This window comes from Paroedura picta, chromosome 1, assembly GCF_049243985.1.
Source record: "Paroedura picta isolate Pp20150507F chromosome 1, Ppicta_v3.0, whole genome shotgun sequence".
Taxonomy (NCBI): domain Eukaryota; kingdom Metazoa; phylum Chordata; class Lepidosauria; order Squamata; family Gekkonidae; genus Paroedura; species Paroedura picta.
Window position 1 is genome coordinate 26,790,394 of NC_135369.1, and position 25,705 is coordinate 26,816,098.

Genomic DNA, 25,705 nt, shown 5'->3' on the forward strand with positions numbered 1-25,705 from the left:
TACACTTAATTAAAGCTGCCCGACTTAATTTTTGAAAATAATTCAAAATCCAACCCACTGGAGGATGCGGGCATCGATCCCGCTACCTCTCGCATGCTAAGCGAGCGCTCTACCATTTGAGCTAATCCCCCTGACTGTTTTAGACTGCTGCTGAACTGACCTAAAGCTTCTCTCCAGCAGGGGGCGAACAAACCCAAATCAACAAAGAATCTCCTTGGCGAAACACGTGAAGCGCCCCAGCCAATCTTCTACTCACCCAGGGTTGGGCGTGGCTCAGGAAAGGGTTTGCCTACCGGATTGTGCCAGATGGCCACTGCCAGCTTCGCTCCTCATTAGTGGAAGTTTTCCTGCTCTTTTTAGAGATAAATGAGGAGAATATTTGTTACCTCCTGGACCTTCCAGCTCAGCCACGCCCCAGGCTGGGGTTCACACCTGCCTGAATACTTCCAGGTGAGCTTTGCTCCCCACTGAAGGATACACGTGTGGCCTGTGCTTAGATGCACGGTGCTCATCCACGACACAAAATCCATCATTTTAGATCAGGGGTAGTCAAACTGCGGCCCTCCAAATGTGCATGGACTACAATTCCCAGAAGCCTCTGCCAGCATTTGCTGGCAGGGGCTTCTGGGAATTGGAGTCCATGGACATCTGGAGGGCCGCAGTTTGACTACCCCTGTTTTAGATAATCAGCCATCTGCCTAAAACCTCCACTTGACAGCTCTAGAAAGTGTGTATTTAGGATAGTCCTCGTGGAAGCCTCTTACCTCTTGGACTCAAGACATTGATGATTTTGTTCTTGCTGTCAAGTCACAGCCTGCAGTGTTTATTTTATTTTTCGTTTTCTAACCTGCCCCTCTCCAGAAAGGAGAATAATCTCACACAATCAAACTTTGAAAAGCTTAAAATTAAGCTCAGAGGTGGTTTGCCTGTGGAGTCCCTGGTATTTCCCATCCAAATCTTTACTAGGGATAGATCCTGCTTAGTATGCAACCCAGGGTACCTTGCACCAGTGCTGCGAGTCAATTTTAGGGACAGAAGAGGCGACTGGAACTCAGGGTCTCTGAAACAGACTGCAGGGGCCGAGTCTCAGGGCTGCAGGCAAATAAATGCATCCCAGTCTCACATGGTGCTGAGCTGCCGTCCTCTGACAAGAGCGCACCAGCCTCTGTCCTGCCCTCCTCTCCCCCTTATCCTTCTTGTTCCTATGGATTCTTCCTCAGTTCTGAAAACTAACATAATTCTGAGAAGCATCCCAGATAGGAGGCCTGGTCAAAAAAAATAGCAACTTCACATTAATAAAAGAGCAGTCAAAACTTCAAGGGCAAGTAGCAGATCTAGATGATGACAGGAATGCTTATTTAATTTATTTATTTATTATATTTATATACTGCCCTCCCTGGAGGCTCAGAGTGGTTTACATAAAATGTAGAAAACAATACAAGAAACAATCCATAACATATAGATAACCACAACATTAATACTATTAACACGATAATTGTGACAATGGTAACAGTGCAAACAGGTCTAGGAGCAGAATGTATTGGTGGATTTCTGGGAGGGAGGGAGGGAGCAGGGGCCCTGCAGATGTTGGTTATGCCTGGTCTCAACCAAATGCCTGGCGGAAGAGCTCCCTTTTGCAGGCCCTCTCCTATTGCAACCTTCTGTCCACAACCCCTTATATTCCGGCATCAATGAGGCGGCGAGCTAGAAGCTCATGATCAACTGTGTCAAACGCTGCTGAGAGGTCTAGTAATACCAGCAGTGTTGACCTACCTCGGTCCAACTGGCGATGGAGGTCGTCTGTCAGGGCAACTAGCGCCGTCTCTATCCCATGGCCAGGCCAGAAGCCTGACTGGGATGGGTCTAGGACCGAAGCTTCTTCCAGGTATTCTGTCAGTTGGTTTGCGACTGCCCTTTCTACCATCTTCCCCAGAAATGCTAGGTGCAAAACGTGTCGGTAGTTATGAGGCTCTTGCGGGTCTATAGAATTTTTGTCAGCAGCAGACGTACCGCTGCCTCTTTCAATCCCTCCAGGGATTTTCCCATTGTGGTTCAATAACTTCATTTATACCCTGCCTTTCTCCCACAGTTGGAACCCCAGGCAATTTACACCATTCTCCTCTCCTCCATTTTAGCTAGTGTGTTGTGGTGTTTGAGAAAGTAAGTGGCAGAAATGCTGTCTGAAGCTGTCTGTCCATGAGATTGGGAGTTCGATCAAGGTTGACTCAGCCTTCCATCCTTCCGAGGTCGGTAAAATGAGTACCCAGCTTGCTGGGGGGTAAACGGTAATGACTGGGTAAGGCACTGGCAAACCACCCCGTATTGAGTCTGCCATGAAAACGCTAGAGGGCATCACCCCAAGGGTCAGACAGGACCTGGTGCTTGCACAGGGGATACCTTTACCTTTAATAGTCTAGAACCAATCCCCGTAATTCACTGAGCATGGGACCCACTGAGCTGCAAGCACCCAACATGCTCCCTTGGAATCCTCCATGTGACAGGCAGGGGGAAGGCGGGGTTATAACCACACAGATGTGAAGGCCAGAACAGTGCTAAAGGCAGGAAACACAAGCCCAGCCCAGGGGGAAGGTTACCGTCTACCCCTGCGGAACTTTAAAACCGAAATGTCATCCATTTGGAGGAAATGGCAGCATGAAGACAGGGCACCCTGGTTCCTGCTTCTCTGCATGTACACTGAGATCAGGAGGATTTGGTTGGCTAGGGTGCCTGCATTGCTCTGAGCCCAGGGCTTGGTTCCCCATCCCCACTATGGTTGAAAATATTATCCTCGTCCACCCACCACAGCTACCCTTAGGCCCATCTCTTCCCTGGGCTCTGAGTTAATGCAAAACCCCCCAAAAAAACCCCAAAAGAGCACCATGCCTGCACATTTTTTTGTAATCCGGGTTTATTACTGCTTATTGTATGTTCCACTACAACGTTTTTCAGTCTTACTGTTCTTGCTTTTACAGTATCATACTGTGTTTCGGTGTCACGTTCTCGGATGTTGACAGTTCTGTGTCTTATACTGTTCTTACTGCATTTTGGAAGTTGCAATCCACCTCGAGTCTCAGTAGATAATAAATACATTTCATGCACATTGAATGAGAAAGAAAGGAGGAAAGGCAGCAAGCCAACCTCTGAAAGGATCGTGAATAGGGGACAGAGGATTTGGGGGGCAGGCTTAAGGGGAAAGAAACTGGGGACTCCAGTATAGAAAGATGGGGTAAAAAAGGGGACGTGGTGCAGCTCAAGGGGCTGGCGCAAGGGGCAAAGACAGACAACATGAAGGCAAGGATTGTTAATGAAATAGATTTTCCTTTATTGCACATGACGAGAGTGTCACATAACGGTCATGACTTGGCCCCATTACCTTTGGAATTCCTACTGAGTCGAGGAGAACAGCCCATGACCACAAGGGCAGACAATGTGCTTCTCCCAAGTCCTGCTCTAACACCCTCCCCCCCCCTCCCCAGCACACAAATCCACACCTGAGTCTGGCAGGGCACGCAGCACCTGAAGTGCACTGAGCGGCAGGCCCGGCCTGCTAGCAGGCAATCCTGACACGCTACGGAGGAACGTGCTGCACTGTTTAAAAGACGCTTCCTCTAGCCCTTTATTTCCCTCGAGCAAATCCATCATGACTTGGTTCCTACCCATTCATTTCAAGGAGGGGAGAGGAACGCCCAAGCAGTATCCATGCCACAGTGTGCAGGCAGCCACAAGGCCATGCTCACACTGACGAATCCACAGGGCACCAACCATGGCAACATCCTTCCTCCCCACCAGAAGGGCAACACTTAACTTAGGAGCGGAGAGGGGAGGGGATTTAAAAGCAGACTCAGAAAACGCTATTAACACAAACCACTCCCACATCCGTCACTGTGAGAACTGTCCATTTCCGTAAGTGCCTGTGGAGGATGGGACTGCTGCTCCTCCAGTACTCGCAAGCTTCTCTCCAACACAATGAAGATGAGCAACCCGCTTCTCCCTTCCCCCTAGGCTTCATGTGGTTCTCATTCCTATTCATGGGGCTGAAGAGTTACCCAGCCTCAACCACTAGCCCCGACCCCCTGCTTCCTGGGTGCACAAAAAGGCCAAGGCAGCACTTGGAGGGAGAAGAAGCAGAGGCTCAGAATCCTTGATTCCATCACATGGGAGTTGCTGGCCACACCAAGTTCACCACTGACCAGTGGGAAGCAGGGAGAGGCAAGTCTGGGACGCTGTGCACAAAGCCCTTCTCCCAGAGGACAAGGAGATGGGAGGGAGACTAGCAGGAGAAGATCACAAGCAAACACCAGACCTTGGGAGTGGCTTCAGGGACAGAGGGAGAAGAACATAGTTTCAGGAATGGGATCTCCATGCATAAAATGGCAGAGAAGACCACGGTCCCATTTACCTGGGATAATGACACTGAATAGTTTTTACTTCGGTAGGAGAGAGGCGATGCTTTTTGGCTGGCACTTCTGCCTTGAACACAGCCAGAGAGACAATTGTTTGGGCTGTGCGCTGTTGTCTCAAAACCTGTTGCTGATACCATGATCCTGCAGCCAACCGCTAAGCAACAGGACTGACCGACAAGAAGAGGGCAGCTAAGGCCTGAGTGCAGAACAGAGAGAACTGGCCTGCCAGCCCAGTGGGTTTGGAGTCCGGAAGGCCCAGGCAGAGCAGGGCTTTACAGCAGGCAGTGGCCCCCAACCCTGAGGATCGGCACTGAGAACAAACAGTTGGCACTCTCTGCCATCCGTCCCTGGCAGCAACCCAAACCTCCTGCCCAACTCCTGGGTCTCAGTGGCTGGAGACAATGGCCAAGGCCCAGTTCTTGATGGCAACGGTTGTGTCCTGGAGGTACATCCAAGAGGAATGGGTGAAGCTCGCCAGCTGTCTTCTCAAGCAGTCCCAGGACCCTTCACCACTAGGAGGAGGAAAACAGAGCTGGGGTCAGAGACCGAACCTGCATGCTCTGGCCATCAGCCATGCCAAGAATTGCCACTTAAGTCCTCTCTACCCATGCAGGCTGGGGTGAGGTGAATAAATTCAAGGAGGGTGCCCCTGCGGGCTTCTCTTCCTGACTCAGGACAGTGACAAAGATGCAAACCTGGAGGAGCCAAGAGCTGTCCTCCTGCACAGCTGCTTTATCCAGCCCCACGTGCCAACTCTGACCCACCCAAAGCCAAAGGGGAGGCTAAAAGTTCCCAACAGCAATTGCCTCCCCCTAATAACTAAGAAGCCCTTGGCGTTGGAAAAAGGCGCTTGGTATCCAAGCCTGCCTGAGAGCCTCCATCCAAACAATCTGTCAAACCTCATTGTTTACAACAGGTCTTAATCCTGTGCATCTCTAAACAGAATAATCTTTGATAATCTCACTGTGCCGCAGCAAGTGCTGAATGTCGTCACAAAGTGGTTTGTTTGCGTCCAATGCGTGCAAGTGGAAAAGCTAACAAACCAGGGCCCTGTGTTGGTTGTGCATTTGGCTGAGGAGCTTAGAATGGCACTAGTGGCCTCTGATGCATCTCATTTTGTGTAGTTTTTTTCGGGAGGGATGACACATGGGGATCAGAAGTGCTGATCACTGACAACAGCTGCCCAGCTGGGCTTCTGTGATTTCTAGGAGGGCGGATTCTTTCATAACGTCCGAGTTTTGCACCCACATGGGAATAACAGTGCTCAGCTACATGCACGATTAATGCTCTCTAGGGCATAGCACTCCCACCACAACTCAATTGTCTAAGTCGGACCTTCTGTCTTTTGACAGGTCCCCCTCCGCTTTAGGTCTGCTTTAGGCTCTCCTACACAGAGGTATTGCGTGGGAGAATCAGAACCTTCCTGCCAATTCGTGCAGAGAATGCTCACTTGCAAGAAGCCACCCAGAGTTCCCAGCCCTGCTCCACCATCCCGGCAACGTAGTCCACAGCTGGCAGGAGGTAGTTCCGCATGAGGAAAAGCAGCAGCTCCTTGAGGTACTCGGCCAGGTGCAACACAAAATCCGGAAGGTGGGTCTGGAGCTGCAGGGAAAGGAGCAGAGAAGAGGTGGAAGCTCAGCCATTTGCTGTGCGGTCTGCTCAATGCACAGCCTGCATCTTTAGCATACAGCTTACGGACTGCAGTTATTGGTTCTCACCCCTTTCTTGAGGAGCTGGGGCTAAGAGCAGGTGCAAATTTTATGTGTGGCTCTCTACAGCCCTTTAAAGGGCTTGCCACAGGATACTGGTCACACATCACTATTGGGAAAAGAGGATAAATCAAGTAGGGGAATGGGGAAAAGGAACATGGAATTTGAAGATATGATAGAAGCGCTCTTGATCTGAAGTCCCTCCCCGTGAATAGCAGAAAGGGTCATTCTCAGCCAATCCAAGAGTAGCAGGTGTGTTGATGGGAGCTGTATTCCTCCCTTTCATCAGATCTGCTAGGCCTCTGGCTGCTGCTGGTTCTCCTTTCCATCCACACCTTTCAATACTCTGCAGAGAACTTTTCCTGTCCCAGTCTGCTACTTTTTGTTACCGAGTTGTTCACATGCACAACTGGAGATGGGTCCCTGGCAGCTTAGTGTGAGCAGCAGGAGAACCTCTTCCTCTCTGCATGGCAAAGAGCTGGACTCCTCACTCCCAATGAGTGGTATTGGGTGGTCTGGATACAAAATCTGGCATGACAGATCCAGGCCTACCTGCCCTACCTGTATGGCCAAAACAGCATGTCAGGAGAAATGAACCGCTGGAAAGGTCCTGTATGCTGCTTTGCTTTCTATCGGAATTCTTCAGCCACTGCTGATAACTCACTTCCTGTAAATATTCCCCACTGTGACCCATGCCCCATGCAATCCGCCCACTCGCTACCTCCATTGGGCAAGCTGGCCAAGGAAAGAGAGGAAATGCCACCCTTACCCATTCAATGAGCCTGGGCAGGTTGTCTCCAAGCCAGGCTAGCTGAGTAGAGCATTTCCCAGAGATATACATGGCAGTCTCATTCGTCTTGGCCCAGACGAGCTCCAAGTTTGGTCCCAGCACGGTCACCATGTGTGAGTAGTAGAGAGGCACATTTGCTTCTAGCCAGCTGGAACGGAAGGCGTTTAGACATTTACACCCAAGGCAACCTACAGCATTGTTCTGCCCTCGTTCAGTCCTTCCTAAGCAAGCCACTGGGAGGGAGGTTAGGCAGAGAGACAGTAGTGGCTGGCCCACTATTCCTGCCCCCCCCCCAACCATTGCTAAGTGGGAATTTGAACCTCAGCCTCTCAGTGCCTCATGTGACACTAAGAGAAAGACATTTTTCCAACTCAGGCCTGAGCAGCAAAGGGGATTTGTAAAGAAGTTGTATGGGATTAGCTGGACTGTGAGTCAAAAATGTCCTAATCGGAAATATATTGCTTTGAACAATGAACTTTAACAAACCTACTAGCTGTCTTCACAACTTCACAACTTTCTTGAATGAAATATATGAAAGCCACCTCAGTATCTTTCAAACATGTGACAAACATGTGAACAGCTAACTCAAGTCTTAGAATATGCTTAAATCTTAGCAGATATCTTACAGTTGGAGCTCTATTCAGGAGCAGGAGACAGAAAATAATCACGCAAAATGTTGCTGTGTGGATCTAGGTTTGTATCCTCTTGCCAGATATTCATATTAGGGATGTGCTACTTTTTTACTTTAAGTCTGGCCTAGTTATACGTTTCCAGTTTTGCCAGCCCAACAGGTCAGCAGGAAGCACTGTGGGGAAACTGCCCTTGCTGTGACCACTTGCTGCCGTGCTGCTCATTAAAACCGATGCAGGAAGTGTTCGGAAGCTACACCTTTTTTCACATTTTTCATAGCAAGGAGGGAGGGGAGTAGAAGAGGATGCAGGGGAAGCCAGTCTTAAGCCCAATTGAGCTGACCCTGCCAGCATCATGGAATCTATGAGCTCGATCCAAAGACCACATGCAGCCAACGTGATCATTCTCTGGATCACGGATTTCCAACCAGGGTTCCCTGAGAGTTCCCAAGGGGTTCGGTAGCATATCCCGGAGGTTTGGCTGCTGATGTCACCGGAGCCCACTTCTCTATTGTACTACAGGCCCTCCACAGGGCAGACCTAAAGCATCCACTTTGTTTAATCCTATTGGCTCTGCCTAAGGCCAGTCACGAGCCTCTTGTGGCGCAGAGTGGTAAGGCAGCCGTCTGAAAGCTTTGCCCATAAGGCTGGGAGTTCAATCCCAGCAGCCGGCTCAAGGTTGACTCAGCCTTCCATCCTTCCGAGGTCGGTAAAATGAGTACCCAGCTTGCTGGGGGGTAAACGGTCATGACTGGGGAAGGCACTGGCAAACCACCCCGTATTGAGTCTGCCATGAAAACGCTAGAGGGCGTCACCCCAAGGGTCAGACATGACTCGGTGTTTGCACAGGGGATACCTTTACCTTTACCTTTTTAACGCCAGTCACATCCGGTGGGAATGTAGGAGCGATGTCATTTCTGTGGGGGCATGGGCAGGCAGGCTGACCATTTCTGGGGTTTCTCAAAGCCTAAGAAATACTTCAGGGGTTCCTACACTGTCCAAAGGTTGAAAAAAGTCCTGAAACTCGACGTAACGAAACCTGCACAATGGCAACCATTAACCAAATGAAGCAGTGCCTGAGCATATCGTGTCCTCCTTTCGGAGCTATCCATCTTTCTTAGTCTAGGCCCTAGGCAATGTTCCAGGAGCCTCACCCATGCTAAGTGCTGAGCTGCTATGGGCACCTGGCTCCCCACCTGGCCTTAAGGGGAGGTGCTGCTATTGTCCTTCTCTGCTGATGCAGATCCACAGCAAGTCACTGACCTGTATCCTTTGAAAGAGTAATTGGAGACTTTGTTCCAGGCTTGCTGAGAAGCAGATAGGATGCCAGAATCACGGAGGATGTGAGCAGAGGCAGATGCTGGGGGAGGGAGAGACACAGATAGGCTTCATTTAGGGGGAGAATCAGGGGTAGTCAAACTGCAGCCCTCCAGATGTCCATGGACTACAATTCCCACGAGCCCCTGCCAGCGAATGCTGGCAGGGGCTTGTGGGAATTGTAGTCCATGGACATCTGGAGGGCTGCAGTTTGACTACCCCTGGGGAGAATGGTCAAGAGTGGGCTGCACAGACCCAGTCTGTCTATCCTTAAAGGAAAGAATTTGCTTCTCCACACAGATCCCCTCTCCCCCGTGGCAGGACTAACCTTCGAAGGAGCCATGAGTCCTGATGTCATGCATCAAAAACCCCGTGGTAAATACCAGGATAACCAGCAGCAGTCGAAACCAGGGGAACCCACTGCCTTTCATCTTGAGCAACAAGTTCTTTAAAATAAAAGAGCCCAAAGAGAAATCAAACAAGTTTAGTCACAGAGGGGGGAGATACAAGACTTGCTAAGGACCCGCTGGCCCTCCAAAGCCCACCTTCTGCTTCCCCAGCAAGTAAATATACCTTACAGGTGGATCTGCAAGCAGCCACATCCTGAGCATTGCTTGGTCCTTTCAAGGCCAGCTCTTCGTTTGTGACTTTAAAGGAATGGACCATTTCCTGCAAAGATTTCCGCATCTGGAGAAGAAAAGGATCACAAACAGTCCTGTCAAACAGCAGCCAGAGGCTGCAAACTGAACCAAGAGGGCTGTCAGCTGTCAAAGCACTGAAATGCCAGCCACTTGCCTTTGGGGTGGGGTGGGGAAGAGGCCCAACTCCTGCCTTCCAAGGGCCAGCCTCTTCCTTTGCCAAGCAACTGAATGCTGACTTCTAACATGCAAACAGAGCCAGTCCCTTGAATCACAACCACAAATCAGATGAGCCAGCTACATCCTTTGCCCTGAGCTGGCATGCAAAGCTATGAAATACTGCAGCTAGTACCCCTTCTCAGCATTCTAATCCATCCTGTCCACAAGGCCCAAGAGGGATAATAACCTTTGTAAACAAACTCCAGTCGAACAAGCTAAGGATGACTAGCTGGCATAACGGAACACCAGCGATGTTATAACTCCTCACAAATGTAAAGAAGAGTTGGTTCTTATATGCCACTTTTCTCTATCAGGAGGAGTCTCAAAGCGGCTTACAATCGCCTTCCCTTTCCTCTCCCCACAACAGACCCCCTGTGGGGGAGGTGAGGCTGAGAGAGCCCTGAGATTCCTGCTCAGTCAGAACAGCTTTATCAGTGCTGTGGGGAGCCCAAGGTCACCCAGCTGGCTGCATGTGGAGGAGGAGCAGGGAATCAAAGCCGGCTCGCCAGATTAGAAGTCGGTGCTCCTAACCACTACACCAAGCTGTCCCGAAATAGGCTCTTAAAAGCCACCCCTCCTGCAGCTGCTGACTATCCTATGCCAGCCCCATCTAGGTATGAGCCCCAAGTGGATATGGGCTGGGCATTCTCTTGGCAGGCCCTTCCTCTGTGCCAATTTTGCCCTTGCATGCGGAGTAAAAATGACCAAGGATTGCAAACCTTTTTGGGGATGCTGTCCAAGGACTCCCAAAGGTGATTCAGGAGCAGGCTAGGGAGGGAAAGCAAGGCACAGATATTAGCCATGGAGAGCCGATGCCCTCTGAAGAACCACAGCTGTTCGTAACGCAACTGCTGCCGTGGCACAAAAGCTCTGCAGTGAGAGCGAAAACAACACGCTGGCCGCACGCTAACACGTCACTCCACAGTTCCGCTCTCTCTTTTGCTATCTTACCACCTTGCAAATGGGATACACGGAAGGGGAACTGCACTCAAAGGCCTTAACCCATCTAATTATTATGGGATGGGGAGGCAGAGGGCAGGGCAGCCACCTGGGGCCTTCCAGAGCGGCAGAATCTTTAGGTCCAGCATCTGCTCACTTTTAGAAATACTTTTTGCACTTGCAGATGAGTCTCCTCTCCTCTTTGTTATGTCTGCAAAAACCCAATGGGGATTTAGAAATGACTGGACTAGGAAGTAGAAGAAGCTGAACACGCTATTACCTGAAATTGCCTTCGGCTAGCCCTGTACACACAATTTGAGGACGGGGTCAGCACAGGCAGATGTTGGCACTACCCATGATCGAGGATGCTGGCTCTCCTTCGCACATGGGCACAATATCTACACTTACTTTGGGGGGAAAATCTACTTTCCCAAAAGCCTTCTCAGAGGGGAAGGTGAGAAGTGTGCCAGGGATCTTCTCTGGATATAAAAGGGGCCCCAGCTCCTCCCTGTGAAGTTCTTCAGCCCAGCTTCTCCCGAGCCTCTTTCTAGTTCATCACCTTTAGGCACCATGAGGGCTAGGAACGTTTTCCTTTTAAGTCAAAGCTGTGATTCAAGCAGCGTAATTCAGACAAGAAGAATTTGCAGCACAGAGGCAGTACAGTGGCACTCGCCTATTCGCACCTAGACTGTGAGAGGTGTTTGATGTACAACTGTCTCCAGACGCTGAAGCTGAGGGGATCCAGGTTGAGGCAGTCCGTCAGGCAGTTTAGCAGCTGCACAGGGGTGAGAGAAGAATGATTCTCAGAGATCTAACAACCGGAAAGAGAATTCTGCAACAGGATCACTGATAAAGTCATGAGGCCACATTGATTTTGAGAGCTGGATGACCTCTATGAAATTTTATATCCCCCCCCCCCCCCCCCAATGCAGCCGCAGGTAGGACAGTATTGCTTTTCCTCAGCTCTTGAGGGTTCCATCTTGTCTCTGGGACACAAGGGAAAAGATGCGGACGAGTGAGCCTGCACCTATGGAATACTGTGTCATATGTGTGTTATGTGCTGTCAAGCAGCTTCTGACTCATGATGACCCTGTGAAATAATGGCTTCCAGAATGTGCTATCATTAACAGCCTTGCTCAGGCCTTTCAAACTGAAGGCCATAGTTTCCTTGATTGAATTAATCAACTGCCTGTTAATGTTTTCCTCTTTTCCTAGCATAAAATTGTCTTTTCCAGCAAATCTAGTCTCATACGGCCTCTTGGGTGACATTAATTCACATCCGGATCTCTGTTGTTCTCAGAGGATCTGGAAAGGAACTTACTCTGGCATAAGGTTTCTAGGCCCTGGCCTGAATGGCCCAGGTTGGCTTTAACTTGTTTGATCTTGAAAGCTAAGCAGGGTCAACCCTGGTTAGTGTTTGGGGGAGAGACCACCTATGAAGTTTGGGGTTGCTATGCAGAGGCAGACAACGGTGAATCATGTCTTCTGCCTTGGAAACCATACAGGAGGGTTGGCCGCAATCTCTGGTATATTGTTTTGTTTCATACTGGAGCATGCATCTGTTATAAACGACCCTGAGCCGTATGGGAGGGCAATATAAAATGCAATCAACCAATAAGAACTGTGGCTCTCCAGATGTCCATGTCCATCATCATGCTGGCAGGGATTCATGGGGTTTGCATGGACATCCAGAGAGCCACAGTTTGGCCACCCCTGCCATACAGGGCTGTCATAAGTTGACTGCAACTTGGCAATGCTTTCCACCGAAAATTATTCTAGATGACTAGCCTCTCCGAGTCCCCAGGCCAAAGTGAGCTAGATGGGGAAATAAACGGCCGGGGAAGAGGTGGCTTCTTTTCCACTGGCTGGTTCTTGCAGGCATCATCTCAGGCATCAGTTTTTTGGACAACTGATTACAGAGCAGAGAGGGGCTGCAAATTATGGGGCTATTCAATGAACCCTCTTGATGCCCATCCTAACTCCCGGACTTCAGTGCAGTCCCTGCCTCACCTCCTTTTTCATGTCATCTGGACAGTTGAGAGTGGTTCTGGAGAGGAAGGAAGGGAAATATGTGTGTAGGGTGGTCTCTGGCTTTGCCCCAAAGGCCAGAACTTTCAGGCGGGGATACGATTGCCGCAGCTGCTCCTGCAGGCTGAGGAAAGAGAGAGAGAGAGAGAGAGAGATCACATCAGCCCACCATGGTGGGAAATAAGAAGGATTCCATTTTGTGCTGGGGACGCCATGTAGCAAGGAAGGGGAAATTCCAACTACTGGGACTTTTCCATAAGATTACCCAATTGCACAGGCTCCCTAGCCCTTCACCAGCACGATTCAAGGGGTAGCCATGTTAGGCTACCTGTTATCAGAAGAAGTAAGCCGTGACTCACAAAGCTCCTACAAATTCTGTTAGTCCTTAAGGGGCTACTGGGCCCTTGCTCTTTTCTACTACCACCAAGACTGCAGGACTTCCCTTGGCCAAAGGCAACCAGAGGTGCATCTGCCACAGGCCCCGTTGCTCTACTCCACAGGGCTGTAGGGAAGTGCCGGAGGCAGGTCCCATTTTCCTGCCCAGGAGATCAGATCTGTCAATCAGCCTGAGGCTAAGGGGAGGGGCCTTCGTTGTAGCCAGAGATGATTCAACCCACTAGCACATGTTACAGGCCTTGCCGTTCCAGTGGCCTCGCAGTGCTGTACGATTAGGGGGCCTTTCATACTTATGAGGCTTGCAGACCATAAGAATGAAAAAAAGAAACTATCATTGCCTCCAAAGTTCCACACATATCCCTGGGAAGGGTGCCCCACTTATTACAGCCCAAGTAAAAGCACCAGTTGTGTTCTGCTAAGGCCCTGCAAATTGTTAAACTGGCTTTGCTGCTGCAGGTCCCACAAATCCTTAAACCGGGGCTTGCTGTAGCACAGTCACACACCACAGGAGGAACAAAAGCTCCCTGTTTCTGGAGTTTTAAGGATCATTTTACTGGGTTTAGTGTGCTAAGATATATGCTTGTTTTCTTAAAGTGCTTTTTAACTTTAATTATTGACTTAAGTCATACCCTACCATTCTCCACAATGAAGACTACGAATTAGTCCTCCATTTTATCCTCAACAACATCTTTATGAGGTCGGTTACACAGAGTCTGTAGTCTTGAGTCAGACCGGTCCATAGACACCCAGCCAAGCATCCATGACAGAGTGGGAATTCGAACCCAGGTCTCCCAGATCCTAGTTACACACTCTAGTCAGCACTACCACCTTAAGAATCAAGTTGGCAGAATATATATTTAAAATAATGATTTGTCAAAAGAAACAGCAGCTTAGAAGGCAGAAGATGATTCCAATGCTGGCTTCCAAATGCCTTTATCTTTAAAATGTAATATTAGGAGTGCCTGGGCATCCACCCACAGCCTCAGCGGTTGTGTGACATACAAAGTAAATAAATTAAATAACTATTAGATACTTCGGATGAAACAATAAAATGGGCACGAGAGCCCCCAACTACCACATGACGCATGGAAAGCTACATGCGTGCTATTCCAGACTTCTTTTGTGATGCTGGAGGTTATTATTAATCTGGCTCTGAACACTGCAAAGAATGGGAGTGGAACAGCTTGTATTTGATTGATTGTAACTGATTTTGCATAACTGGTGCAGAACAATGGGCAGAGGGGACACTTCCCACAATGCACTGCCATACCTGGGTGGTAAGGAGTTGTTGGGCATGAAGGCAAAGTCCAAGATAGGGAAGAAGTCTTTGGGTCCGATCATGCCAAAGCCTTTTGTCAAGTTGGGGTGCATCCTGTAAGAAAGCGAGTGGTGCCTATCAGTGGGAATAGCCTCAGCACCAAATACAAAGACCACAGATGCTTTTCCCAGTCAAGTCCAGTGCTTGGACCCTGCAAACGACCCATCAGTCTCACAGAGTCCCTTGTGGGGCAACCCTTCAGTCTCATCCTAGCTGTTCGTTAAATGACTAGGCTAAGAGCTTCTTTCAGCATCACTACAGGGCTGGCAGCACAGGCAGGTGCCCCATCGAACAAGAACCCAGGGCTCATGGGCACAGGGAGTGGTGGGACGGATAGCAGGGTATGGAGCATTCAGCTTTGTTCTGAACACCTATGCGGGGCCTGAGGATCCCTCTCTCTTGCCTCCCTTGTCACAGGCAAAGGGAAAATTGACTCAATTTCCACAGATGTTGCTTTACAAAGGCTTTCTAAAAGATGGACATAGAATTCACATAATACTTTATGACCAACCCAATAACAGCACACAAGCTTTTCTGTTCTCCAGACCTCTTCATCACCTGGCATGATGAAGAGTCCTGGAGAACTCCAAAGCTTGCACAATGTTTAGAAACAAGAAGAGTTGGTTTTTATACACGGCTTTTCACTGCCTGAAGGAGTCTCAAAGCAGCTTACAATCATCTTCCCTTCCTCTCCCCACAACAGACACCCTGTGAGGTAGGTGAGGCTGAGAGAGACCTGATATCACTGCTCGGTCAGAACAGCTTTATCAGGGCTGTGGCCAGCCCAAGGTCACCCAGCTAGCTGCACGTGGGGGAATGTGGAATCAAGCCCAGATAAATGACTGGAGAACCGGGGCATGCTGCAGCAGGCAAGAATCATAGGCTCATGTTATTGCTAAAAATTCCTTTTGTGGAACAACTCATAACATTAGACCTTGTCTGAAGAAGAATTCAAAACAGAGATCCACTCTGGAAACTCTGTCTTTCACAAGGTTTATCATAATAAAAGAAAGAAGACATTTTACATGGCTTTCTCTGCATGAACTTCATTTCATGGTGATGTTTAGAGGCAACACTGTTACCTTTGGACCAACATAGTTGCAAATTTGTCTCCAAACAAAGTCACCTGTCTCTCTGCACTATAAATGCACTAATACCTCCCTCAGTCTTCACGCAGGATAAATATAGCAGAGCTTCATTTATTGGAAATGCACAACCCTGTGATACTTTGAAGTCAAAAGGTGTGAGGTGGAGCCTGATTTTGCACCACCTCCCCCACACCGTGTTACAGACACATAGAAAAACTCACATCAACAGTCGATCCAAGTAGGTGATGGCGTACGGGGAGAGTGATTTGATGCCCAGAACGGGAAGCATAATGCTGAGCCACACTGCAGAAGAAAAGGACGATACCACAGCTTTTGGTTAGGGATCAGCATGCTCCTTGACAGCGTTGGAGGGAGGGGTGCCCCATATCCAGTGACCAGTGCAAAGATGTCTACAATGACTTGGGAAAGCTGCTCAAGAAGAAGCACAAATTTGTTACTGACAAATGAATTACACCTGCTTGGCTAAATAACCAGAATCCACTGAGTTCTCTTCTACTGCAGGTGACATAAAGACCATGGAGAACATATCCTGGAGCCATTAATGAGGAGTGATGGCTCCCACAGCACCAAGAAGTTAACTAGATACTTTCTCCAAGATCACCTCTTCAGATTATTATTATTATTTTATTTATTAGCCGCCTCTCCCTGGAGGCTCAAGGCAGGTTACAATCACATAAAACCCCCAAGTATCCCCCTAAAACCAATAAAAACTAATACAGATAATATAAGATGGCCGAAATTATTGCCAGGTTTCTATTCTCCCTCCATGACTGCTCTTCTTGACCACTCGAGTCTGAATTTTGTTGGCTTACTCTCTTTTACGGATTAAATTTTTATTGTTTCTTTTCTATAGATGCCAATAATGGTCCCGAATTTGAATTTGACAAATGAACTGAGATTGAACTAGTATACAAATATCAAGCTGTTTGTTTTAAATGTTTCCATACGCATGATTTGGGAGGTGGCTACAGGTTGTCACAGCAATGTGGGAGCATGCATGGACCACCGCTTGCCTTCCTCTCTCTGTTTCTAAGGTAAATGTGCATTGTATCAACCGCTGACTTAGTACTACCCCGTTTCCTGCTGCTTCCTCGCCTGCAGCAAGGGCTCCGTCTGGTAATACATCTTTCATAGCAGCAGGGATCCCTTAGGAGTCAACCCACCATTAACAAATCTTCCCAACCTGCAGTTTATAAACGCTGCCATTTAAGGCTTTTCTTGCCTTCAGTGCAAAACTCATTCCCCAAGTTTTTCTTGCCTGAGCAGTCAGAAACATTACAGCAGATGCCCAGAAATCTGACTCACAAGAGAAAAAAAAAGAATGCCATGCCAGATGACATTTTCGATCCTCAGGGTCAAGCCTGAGACAAGATGACCCACTGCTTATCTTTAGTCAATAAAGAAATGCCCAGTCATTCAACTGTACTTTCTCATTTATATTTTAGCACAGAAAGTGAACCACAAGATGGGGAATTATAGAGGGATGACGATAGGAGACAAAGATGAGGTTTAATTTTAATTCTTTGGTGATCCATCAGCTAAAGGGGGGGTGGGACACACATCCCCTACTAGTTTCCTAGCAGGTTCTTGGCCCCTTACCCCCTCTGGGCTAACCAGCCCCATAATCTAGCACTTTTAACCTTGGAGCTCCCAACAGCTGCTCCTCTCCTACCGATGACCAAAGTATCCTTAAAATGTATGCCAGACTGCCACAGGGTTCTGAAGCCATATCGCAGCTGTGAGTTCTTGGTGGAAACTCCATTAAAAAGTACTGGGGGTGGGGGCGAGTCCCTCCTGCCTCCACAGTCTCGGTGCATGTTAAGCCCCCATGGTGCTTTTAAGCCCCCATGGTGCTTTCCCACTGGGAAACAGCAGTGACACTGTGACCGACAGTCCCCGTGGCAAAGTAGCCTATGTGGTACTGTGTAGTTTGCCCTGAGTGGCTGCTGTCCAGAGAAGGCAGTGACCTAAAGTTGTGATGTGGGCTACCAGAATGGTGGAACACGAACATTTAACTCAAAGGGATACTGTCCTACGATGTGCCCAGGATAGAGTTGAACAGGCTCTACTTACCTTTAAGCCCTTCTGTAAGATCAGCAAATCCAGCTTGCCCCAAGGCCCACATAATGGTGAGACATTTGGCCGGCCGGGTTTGGTAAGACCGCAAGAGCTCAAGATACTGAGGCAAAAATAAATAAATAAAAAAAATAAAGCAAAGACAGCAGCATTAATGCAGAACTCTTGGGGATGGGATGATGCAGAGTGTCCTTCTGGGAAATTCCCCCAGCGACACGAGCAACTGCTAATGGGAAAATATAACCTGAAGTCCTCAAACGCAGGATACCATCACCTTATTCAGAAGTGGGGACACAGTGTAAGATCTCTGTGCACCATATATGCTGGTGTACTTGTACCCCACAACAGCTTCAGGCATCCCCTGATCCCTCTAGGGTAGGCTTTCCCAGGGCAGTAGCCAATGAGAGTCACATGCACTGTCTTCTTGCTAGACTTCCCACCAAAACTGCTCTGTCAGCAATTCTGGAACTGCTTCCAGGCATACAAAACTGGAATAACTTAGCACCCAAAGGTCCGCATGGAACGTTGCCAGAGGCAGCAATGCTACTATGTCGCCTGCGTGATAACAGAGTGAACCTGATTGACAATAGGAGCACAAACGTGGCTTCTGCTGACCGAAAAAGCAGCTGAGAACTGAAGGAAGTGGGGAGAGATGGAAAAACCTCTGCAGCAAACTGAGGGGGAGAAGTGGTTTCTGCTGGTTGGAACTATGTGACCCCAGCTTGCTCACCTTGCCCAAGTTAACTGTGGCAACTTTTGGTCGGTCCATCAACACTGCTTGTATGCAGATCCTGTATCCGTGCAGCGATTCCCCTGGAAGGCAAAGCACAGCAAGGAAAGACAATCAGGAATAACAGTGCAGGGGCTTGGGCATTCTGTTCACATAGCCTATGTGCTTGCAGCTTCTGTGGGACTGGGCTCAAGGGGCCCACCAACAGTCCCACAAATGGCTCCAACCCTGCTTGTCAAGCCCTTCCGGGAAGCACGTGTGGCAAAACTTTTCACCCAATGCCCTATTACCACAGTTTCACTTGGCTCTCACCAGGAGTCTTTTCCAGCTCTTGCAACATTGTGTAAATGCAGTGGTCAAAGAAAAGCTCCAGGACGCCCCCGGATTTCGACAGCAGGGACCTGATGATGTTCCTCAGCTCCTTGCTCACAAGGCAGTAGGGATAGTCTGCAGCCAAAACAATAATAATCCTAGTGGGGCATGATTAAGGAAGGATTTATAAAGTCAACACTCAATGCTGTGAGGACTTTCCCCACCTTCAGACTTGGAAACAAACATCAGTTTGGATGAGATGTTCCCATTTTCCAGGGAACAGCAGCCACTTCCCAAGCGGGGACCTAGGCAAATCCTCAGCTCTGGATGCTGTCTTAACCCAAGGAATGCATTCACCAGCTGGAGTCCGTGTTGATGTTGCAGCTCACATGAGCCCTAATGCAATAGAGGAGAATACTGCTGCTTCCTCAAGAGTGCAGCCCTGGTCCCTGGGCTCTTCCATCATGTTACCATGGTTCACCCTGTTTTGTTTCAAAAAGCAGTGGGCCAGAGCGACAAGCAAAGCTCATATTGTATAGAAGGTTTCATTACAAATGCTGTACTTTAACACAGCTGCTGCAGCAGGAGGAGCCTGGAGCTTTTTAAAGGCAAAGCTGCTGGCCTATAGCTAAGCCCCAATGTCTGCATTCCTGTGGGTCTGGGACAGGGCAGCTTGATATCACTTGATCTGTGGGCACAGCCTGCTGTAGAACGCTGTGCATGAAGCCCAGGGAAACAAAGGCAGCATTATCTTTAAACCCCCCTCCCGCTCCGGAGGACCCCCGAATGTCCATCCAAAGCCAAGCGGCCAAAGGGGAGCCGCGCAAAGCAAAGCGCGGCTCCCAATTGGCCACTTGCCCGACCCTCGCTTGCCCTGGCTGGGGAGTCACCAGACAGATAGAAGATGCTGCCTGCCCGGTGAGTACTCCAGCCGCCCTCCTCCCACTAGGGAAAGGAGCAGGGACGCCACGTCCCTGCTCCTTTCCCACCGCCGCCATTTTCCGGCTTCTGCCGGACCCGGCCGCTCCTTCGCGCGCCCCGGCCTTCTCTCGGCCCCGGGAGCGGCCTCACTGCAGCGAAGATGCTCCCGGGGCTGAGAGAACGCCTTTTCCAGTGTCGGGGAGGGTCGCGGCCCGGCCTTCTCTCGGCCCCGCTGCGGTGAGCCTGCTCCCGGCGCTGACAGAAGACCGGCTCCTAGCGCCCATTTTATTCACAAATAAAATGGGCTTTAATTCTAGTTTATAATATTTCTATTTCCCCTCCTCCTCTGAGCACTGCTGAAGGCACCATAATCATTGAAAATGACAGTATTAAAACATGTGGTGTTAAAACCTGACTACAAAACAAAGCAGACCATTAAAAAGCTGGTAAGATAAACGTGTAATTAAAAAGCCTGGATAAGAATTGGTGTTACAGTCTGGAGCCTAAATGATAGTAAAGTAGCCAAAAGGTGAGCCACAAGGGAGATGCTGTTTCACCGGAGAGGTGCCACTATGGTAAATGCCCTGTCTCTAGTTGCCCCCCACCTGACCTCAGAAAGTGGGGGCACAGAGAGCAGGGCTGGAGAGGCAGACCTTAACTACCAGCTGAATAGTACAGGAAGTTATGGTCCCTTTAGGTACCCTGCCCCCAAGCCATTTAGGGCCTTAAAGACAAAACTCAGCATTCTGAATTGAGCCTGGAAATAGATCTTGTCAGCACAGGGGTGATATGATACAATCCCTGTGACCAATTCCTGACAGTAACCTGGCCACTAATTGGACTAATTGAAGTTTCTGAACCCTCGTCCAAGGCAGCCCCCCTTCAGAGCACATTGCATTCATCTAACTTGGATGCAATCAGCATAAGGATCACTGTCGCCAGATCCCCCCTTCTCAGGAATGGCCACAGTTGGCAAATCAGCTGCAGTCGATAATAGGTACTGTGTGTCACAGAGGAGACCTGAGCCTCCCATTGTAGGACTGGATAGAGTTGCACCTTCAAGGCATAAATCTACTCTTTCAGGGGGCTACAATCCCCCTCCAGGGCAAGCTGGCTCTGCAATCAACAAGCAGCTCCTCCATGGACCATCAGCACCTCAGCATTTCCAGGGAAGGCCAGTATCTTGCCAAATAAAGCCACAGTCACTTGCCACAGTGTTAATTGCTTGTGAAAGAGCCTCCAGCAGAAATTCAAGGCACAGGGTAAACACAAGAGGAGACAGAATGGCTGGGACAAGGCTCTTCAGCTCCAACAAAGAAGAATGCCTTCATATTGCCACTGTTTAAGGGTGGTTTATCCGCACCAAAACAGAACAAAAACCTCTAACAGCATGAGACCCAAAAGCGCTACAAACATTTGTACAGTTTCACGATCTGGGCCACATCATCTAGTCCAGGGGTAGTCTGGCAGGGGCTCCTGGGAATTGTAGTCCATGGACATCTGGAGGGCCGCAGTTTGACTACCCCTGATCTAGTCACTGGAACAATAATAACCCTGAAAATTATTTTTTTTTAATCAAGATTCTAGTCTTTGTGACTGAGAGAGGCATATTTTCAAACTTGTGAAACAAACAGAACATCAACCATATTCTGGATTAGGATGTCAAAGGTCACATAAGAGGACTTGGGGAGAGAGAGATGCTACCTACTTGCAGTTGCAAATACCAAGTATCCCTTTTATTCTTAAGTGGGAAAAAAATCCTAGAGGAAATCTAAAATAAAAAAGAACTTCCCTGTAACAACTGCAAATTCACAAAAAAAAACAACCCAAGAATCCAGGCAAATTCCTTCCATTTATGGGGTACACTCAAACTGCAAATGTCTAGGTTTTTCTGGCTGCAGAATTCTAAAAGCTGCTGACAACAGCATTTCAAAAAGGGCGATACTAGTGTTTTTCTCACCATCCCCCTTTAAGAATTACTGGTTTAGCAAACATTGCACAAGAGCTTGGAAAGCAACAAGCTGCATGCACATTTTGAAGAGCAATAGGCAGATAGGCCAGGCATCTGCAAATGAAACATGGGTGTGGCTGGTTTCTGAAGGTTCACACAACATCCCCTTCTAACTGACAACATGGCCAACATTTAAGGCACCACTGACCGTGAGGGTGCTGGCTAAGTGTGGGGTCGCTCCTAGGAGCTTGCAGCTTGTAGTTCAGATATCCAGCTAGGTCTTTGACCCACACCGAAGGATTCTCAGGGAACATTTTCAAGCTCTTATCCAGCTCCTTCTGGAGTTCTGACAAATCAAGCTGCAAAAAAAGAAGAGTTAAAAGAACATTGGGGAAGGAAACAACTGGCATTATTGTCAGGATCTGGAGCCCTTTTGCAAAGAAACTTGCAGAAAGGGGGTTCAAAGGAGGAGGCAGTACAAAGCTGCCTTTTCCAGAATCAAGTTGTTAGTCCATTTCGCTCAACCTGACTCTGTTTTGAGCGGGGGGTTGGACCAGATGGCCTGTATAGTCTCTTTCAATTCTATGATTCTAATCATGCCCTTTCTGATGTGCAGAGCCCAAAGGATGGTTAGTCCTTCCTCAGCACCTGCTACTGGAGATCCTGGACTGCACCTTGGACCAGCTGCCTACAAACCATGGCCCCCCCACCCGTGGAGATTCAGCCGTCAGCTTCTATCTCCCTACACCTCTCTCAGGATAAATGCAATCGCTTTCACTTCCAAGATCCAACTCTAATTTCAATGTGGCATCTTTATCTAAAGATTGAGAGAGGCTGATGCTGCAAGAGCTTCAAGCAGAAGGAAAAGGACAATCAAGTCGTTGGGAGCCTCCATGACTCAGGGACTGCCCCTCTCTTCAAAGGTCATGATGGAACGTGTACCAAGAGTAACCACCAGGCATCAAGGAACTAAAGCATTCTTGGAAGCTCTGGGCATTTTCACAAATGCTAAATAACGCAGTTTTAATCCATAAAAGGAACAAGATTTACTTTAATATGAGCTTCTGTGAATTACCGTTCTTGAAAACTCATATTTAAAAGATGTTAGCATTTAAAGAGCTGCTCGACGTTTTTTGACCACTCGAGAGTAACACAGAACACTTGGAATTAGCTTCTCTAGACATACTGAATGGCTATTTCCTTGCCTCTGTTTTACCAAGCTACGTTTTTTAAACAATTGCAGTAGACCCTGAGTCCAAGAGTGGACCAAACAGACCTGAGGACAGAAATGCACACAGAATAAAGACAAATGCTACTCTAGGCTAACTACTTGGCAGCAAAGCTTCCTCTTTCTGTACCACCAGACCTTCTGGAATGACCGTTCAAAGACACTGCCCCATAAGCAGCCAAGAGGCTGGATGAGGAGGCAGTATCGGGGAAATCTGCTTCTTGCATTATCAACAAGATCACTTCCCAAATATCAGTAATCAAGCTGCTAAAAGCCAGAGAATAGGGGTTTTGGATACAAAGCAACAGTTTACAATATTGTAAAAGGCCAATACAGATACTTTCCTACTCCTCCAGTCCTACAGCACACTAACCAGGCTATGCTTTAAAGACAAGGTGTTCTTTTCTATGTCCATCAGCTGCAAATGTTCCCTCCCACAGTGGAGGCAATGGAGCATTTACAGCTCAGTTCACACACTTTTGTATGTGCAGCTGGTTCAAGCAGGGACTGCAAGACTCCAACATTAATTTCTTCTAAGCTTCCTCCTACAGACAACTGTTTTGGGACAAGCAACAAACTCACTTAAAATTCCTTCAGCATGTTTTCAATAAATCATTAGTCATATGAACAGCTGCAAAGAAAGGGGGCAAGAAGGTCAACATCCACCACCTAGCTGCTGTCTGAAATTTTGAATCTGGCGTTCACTTTGGGTAAACAAGTATTGCTCCCACACAGGTGGCGATCAAGACCAGCAGCCAGTAAGACAACTTGTTCTGGGGCTACACTGTCACCTGCAGTACACGAGCCTTCGGGGAGTGGCAGGATAAAAATCCAATCCAACAAATAAATATAAATAAAAATAAAGGCAGCACTTACCGCTTTCAGCGCATCTTCTAATGACCGGAATTGGCCTTGTTTGTGCCCCAAATCTCCAGCCGATGGCTTCTTGGCGGGCTTTCCCAGGTTTTGCTTTTTCTGCTGCGGCTGCTGCCCAGGGGGTGGGGGCACCTGCTCTTTATTCTGCTTTTTCACGGTCTTCTCGAAGGCGAGCTCATAGAGGGTTTCCGACGGCGCCAGAGGCACTACAGAAAAGGCAAGCCAGAGATGAGTTAGCCACCTTCCTCTCCACCGGGCAAGCTGCAGGTGGGATACCAGAACTGCTGGAGAACCCAGCTGCGTTGGCCTCAGCTGTCATCCCAACTCAGACACACAAAAACCCCAAACCGAGAGGGTGGGGCCATCGCACTCCCCCATATATCCCGGTAGACTGCCTGGCAACAGGGAGGTTCCACTGACAAGCAACACAGCCCTCCCATCTTCCCCTCACTCACGGGGTGGGGCCAGGCCACGGCCCCCATTGGCCTCGCCCAGTGCTTTCCGTCCCCCGGGCCCACTGCCACCGCCTCCCGGGGCCCGCCGGGTCGGCTTCCGAACCACTTCCCAGCGCGCCGCCATTGGGCACCCTCCTCCCAGCTGCCTTTCCTGAGGAGACCCAGCAGCAGCGCGCACGCGCTAGAAGGGAGAGGCAGAAAGGAACAGAACGCGTCCGCACGCCCCGGAGGCCACGCCCTGAAGCCTCCCTGATTGGCTAGCCCGGCGACCCTCCCCCTACGCGCGGTCCCGATGGCTGTGCTAGCTTTGCCACGTCCTCTCTCTGGTCCGCCCCCAACGGCCACGTGATATACAGGAGGCCCGCCTCCTTCCAGGGCAGCCCGCGCCCACTTTTGAGGCTGTCCGTTTCTACATTTCCCCAGGATCCGCCTTTCCCCCGCGCCGAAGCCGCCGGGTCGCATTTCCGCCCTCATCGCTTCGGAGCGCAGGGCCCTGCCCCGAAGCGCTTCCTATGGAAATTGTTCTGACAAAAAGTTGAAGGCGGCTTTCTTATCAGCCGCACGTGTTTAGGTTTCTTTTCAGCAGGCAAAGGGGCTCAGAGAAGATGGGGAATGGGGCTTTGGAGGCACCGCCCTGGTATTCCCAGGGGTTATTCGGACACACGGGACAGTCAAGGCCACGTCGCTTGAAGGAGCAGGAAACTTTGAAAGGCTGACAGCGAAGAACAGGAGTGGTGACGAGCGCAGAGATGAAGGCTCGTGTGTAACAAGGAATGCCAGGCTATAGCCGTCTTTGAAGATGAGGCGTTCTGAAACAACTAGGAAACTACTGTTAAACAGGAACCTGGCAAGGGGAGGTCAGAACCTACTGCAGAAAGAGCTGGTGAAGGGTAGTGAGCAACCAAAGGCCAAAAGACTGTTGTACGAATAGGGGCGGGGGGAGTAGCTTTGTTTAAATCTTAGCCTAGGTTCTTGCTAAAACTGCAGTTGGCACATGCTTTTAGAAATATCTCACTTCTATCTGCTGGGGTAGTCAACCTGTGGTCCTCCAGATGTCCATGGGCTACAATTCCCATGAGCCCCTGCCAGCGTTTGTACTACATGAACATCTGGAGGACCACAGGTTGACTATCCCTACTCTACAACAAAAGCTCTTTTTTGCACCAGCGTGTTTCTACTCACATGCAAACTGACTAAATTGATTTGACCACAGAAAGCACTATTAGGTCATCAACCAAGATTTCATTAGTTGACCCACTGGGTTATAAACCAGCCTGTGTAAGTGCCCTAGTCTAGCTGGAGTACAGGAGTAATTGATCTACTCACTCTACAAAAATTGCTCACTTTGGAGAGCAGCTGAGGAAGTGAAATGTTTTGATTCTTGCATCTAATTCGAATTTGGTACTGAAAACATTTACAGAGGCTCTCAAGGGGACATGACTTTATTAATTAAAATATGTGGCAAGGCAGAATGTGTGTGCAGCAGAATAGGCGTGGAACAAGCAAAACCCCACCAAATCTGCCTTAGTTATGAACTTTCTATTACTCTTAATCAGCCTCAGAGAGAGGAACTAGTAGCTGTGCAAGCTGGAAAAATATCCATCCAGTGAGTGGACATGCTTCTGTTGCATTAAAAAAAACTTGGTGCTTTGTATGTCTCT

General features: G+C 49.0%; 1 protein-coding gene and 1 non-coding gene across 2 annotated transcripts; both read right to left on the reverse strand.

Annotated features, from left to right (window-relative positions):
* Positions 1-58: 58 nt before the first annotated feature.
* Positions 59-131, reverse strand: TRNAA-AGC (transfer RNA alanine (anticodon AGC)). Its single transcript has one exon. It is a non-coding gene; the product is annotated as a tRNA-Ala (tRNA).
* Positions 132-3,298: 3,167 nt separating this feature from the next.
* On the reverse strand, positions 3,299-24,250 carry TMEM214 (transmembrane protein 214). Its single transcript, XM_077330465.1, has 17 exons — positions 24,045-24,250; positions 23,590-23,795; positions 21,694-21,844; positions 18,614-18,748; positions 18,302-18,384; positions 17,569-17,674; positions 15,696-15,777; positions 14,339-14,440; positions 12,655-12,796; positions 11,328-11,419; positions 10,425-10,473; positions 9,422-9,535; positions 9,177-9,294; positions 8,795-8,891; positions 6,882-7,050; positions 5,854-6,005; positions 3,299-4,915 (listed from the first exon to the last, which is right to left on the reverse strand). The coding sequence occupies exons 1-17, from the start codon at positions 24,166-24,168 to the stop codon at positions 4,789-4,791; spliced, it is 2,049 nt and encodes a 682-aa protein (XP_077186580.1). The 5' UTR covers positions 24,169-24,250; the 3' UTR covers positions 3,299-4,788.
* Between the last annotated feature and the right edge of the window lie 1,455 nt (positions 24,251-25,705).